The following is a 2,646-nucleotide window of genomic DNA, read 5'->3' as shown; positions in this document are numbered from 1 at the left end:
CCCTTTTTTGCGTTTTTTTGTTGGCCAGTTTGTTGGCCGGTTCTCTGCTCACTTCGCTGCTCATTTCGCTGGTCGCTCGTTCTCATCCAAACGGCTCACCGCTACACTATCTGATAATTCCCGCATCTTGGGGACTTCCCTTTTGTTTGGAACCCCCGCAGGGACACAATGGAGGACAGCCAACCCAGCGACGTCACGTACGTCCTGCATAACTCCACCCTGTACCTCCTACTCTACTTAGTAGTGCAGCTGGGACAGTACCTCCTGCAGACCCTGTGGACCAATAAGCTAGTCAAGACTTCCTTCCTCAAGTACCACCGAAAAATTAAAAAATCCTACTGCCAATATACAAAGTCAGCAGAGTATCACGACATTACCAACCAAATAGAAAATGTCCAAAAAAAAATTAAAAAATACAAAAAACTGATAGAAGCAAATAAAAAGTCAAACAAAAATATGAATGAATATGACTTATTAATATTGAATGGGAAGTATACAAGGAAAATTTTGAAGGAAGAAAAAAATATGAACGATTTGATAAATATATTGGAGCAGGAGAACCAAGGAGATTATTTGTTCCACACATGCGATGTGATTTCATCGTTGGTCACATCCACCAGTGCCTTCGTCAATGTCGTGCGCACACAGATAACGGTACGTCGGTGGAGTCGGCATGGGGGTTGGGAAGGCGTGCCTCACCCAGGGAGTTTGCTCCCCACATGTGCAGCTGTTCAAGCGCAGTTCAGAAACGGCAGCTGCACGACTGTTCGGCTTTCCCCATTTTGACACCCCACCCCCCCTTTGCAGGTCGCACTGCTGTTCCTCTCCCTGAAGTACCTCTCCTGTAGAAACGCGCAGGTGCCCTACGTGCCAGCCGAGACGGATCTGTGGTTCGGAGAGCATTTCAAAATCGTCTCCACAGGTAGGGTGCCCGTCCGTACCGCGTGTGTTGGGTCCCCGGGCGGAAAAAAAAAGGCACAAAGAAGCAGAAAAAAAAAGAAGAAAAAAAAAAGCCAATTCGCCGCCTCCCCCGTGCCACATCACACAGAGGAGCATTTGCAACTGCTCCGAAATGCAGACCGAACGAAATGATATACTCCTCCCCCACCCCCTGTTTTCGCTTTCTTTCCCCCACCCCCAGAACCGTGCGCCCAAAACCTCGTCAATTTGCTCTACGGCTACAACACCGCCCACCTGGTGTTCCTCACGCTGCGGCAGAGCCTCTCAAGTTTGTTTGTCAAATCAGACGTAAAGTTGAAAGCGGCTTAATTCTACGTAGAGTTATCCCCGTGGGGAGAAAGTAGGTGTGCAAATATGCACAGGGTGGCATACGATGTGCCCTTATGAAACGCACATGACACGAATGCCACACTCACATGACACGCACGTGACAAGCGTGTGTATCGATAAAACAAAGAGTCGAATATGGACAAATAAGATGCGTTTGTGTGTAGCGGGGACGGAGGAAGGTGGTTCCCTTTAGGGGATCCCTTTTGCGTCCTTCATTCATCCGCCATTTGACCCTTTTTTTTTTTTTTGGTGAATTTTTTTTTTCGTGAACTTCTTCCCCCTTGTAAAAAACGACAACGGGGACGACAACGGGAATGACAACGAGAAAGACAGCAAGAACGTTTACATTTACGTTTACATTTACATTTACGTTTACGTTTACGTGTACGTGTGCAGATTGGCTGACTTATCCGTACGGTCACGCGTTGGGGTGGCACAAAAGTTGGCCTTCCTTTCCGGCAGAGTCGCCTCCTAAGCTAACTCCAAATTGGGGTTCTCCTTCTGCTGTTGGACTCCCTGCAGTTTGAGGAAAAAACGTAGATCGCAAGTGGGTACCACAGACTAGACGAGAAGGGTTGCGCCACATGCGAAGAGCTACTCAGCGGTAGCTGCCTCGAGGTGGAGAGCAAACCACTGGGTTTTTTTTTCATTTTGCTTTATTTTTTCATTTTGCTTTATTTTTTCATTTTACTCTATTTTTTCATTTTACTCTATTTTTTCATTTCACTCAATTTTTTCACTTTATTTTATTTTTCCTCGCGCGACGCCTCACCTGTATGTCCCTAATCGAAGTAACATCAGCGCAGAGCTTCTGACCCATCTCCTGCACGTCCTTCGTAATGAGTTCCTCCTGGTCAAAAGTACCCTTAACAAGGGTGAAGTCCACATCCTCACTCGGCTGTTCCTTCATCAGTTCGCCAAGCACACCCTCAAATTCGGTGTTCCTCAAAAGAGCTGGGTTCTTCTTAATGTAATTTAACGATAAGTTAATTTTTTTCTCCGATACTTCTTGAATCCTGCTCTTGTAAAATCTCATTTTTCTGGCCTCCTTGATTTTATCGATTTGTTTTATAGCGTTAACTGTTTTTATGTACAAATCTCGATCGTATTTTACTGGCTCACTTCTGATCCTTTCGAACTCAAATGTTTTGTCTTCATTCAACTCCTTGTTCCTTTCCTTTCTGTAGACTTTAGTCCATTTGACCTTGCGTGGGTTGTGCTTGGCCTTAAAGTGCTTGTGACATTTGCTTCGGCAGAATCGGAATATGTTCGCGTCGTTTCGGATGAAAAATATGCCGTGGCCTATGGGGTAGCGGAAGGGGAGGGAATGGAAGGTGAGGTAAGGAAGGGGAAGGG

General features: G+C 46.0%; 2 protein-coding genes across 2 annotated transcripts; one reads left to right on the top strand and one right to left on the bottom strand.

The window, feature by feature from the left end:
- Positions 1 to 168: 168 nt before the first annotated feature.
- On the top strand, positions 169 to 1,269 carry PCYB_103560 (hypothetical protein; the record flags this gene model as incomplete). Its single annotated transcript, XM_004222905.1, has 3 exons — positions 169 to 654; positions 808 to 922; positions 1,142 to 1,269. The coding sequence occupies 3 exons, from the start codon at positions 169 to 171 to the stop codon at positions 1,267 to 1,269; spliced, it is 729 nt and encodes a 242-aa protein (XP_004222953.1).
- Positions 1,270 to 2,028: 759 nt separating this feature from the next.
- On the bottom strand, positions 2,029 to 2,592 carry PCYB_103550 (60S ribosomal subunit protein L24; the record flags this gene model as incomplete). Its single annotated transcript, XM_004222904.1, has 1 exon — positions 2,029 to 2,592. A coding segment is annotated over one exon (561 nt), but the record flags the coding sequence as incomplete, so codon positions are not given.
- Between the last annotated feature and the right edge of the window lie 54 nt (positions 2,593 to 2,646).

The sequence above is a fragment of the Plasmodium cynomolgi genome, chromosome 10 (genome assembly GCF_000321355.1).
Source record: "Plasmodium cynomolgi strain B DNA, chromosome 10, whole genome shotgun sequence".
NCBI classification, from domain to species: Eukaryota; Apicomplexa; class Aconoidasida; order Haemosporida; family Plasmodiidae; genus Plasmodium; species Plasmodium cynomolgi.
This window is presented reverse-complemented; position numbering and strand designations above follow the sequence as displayed.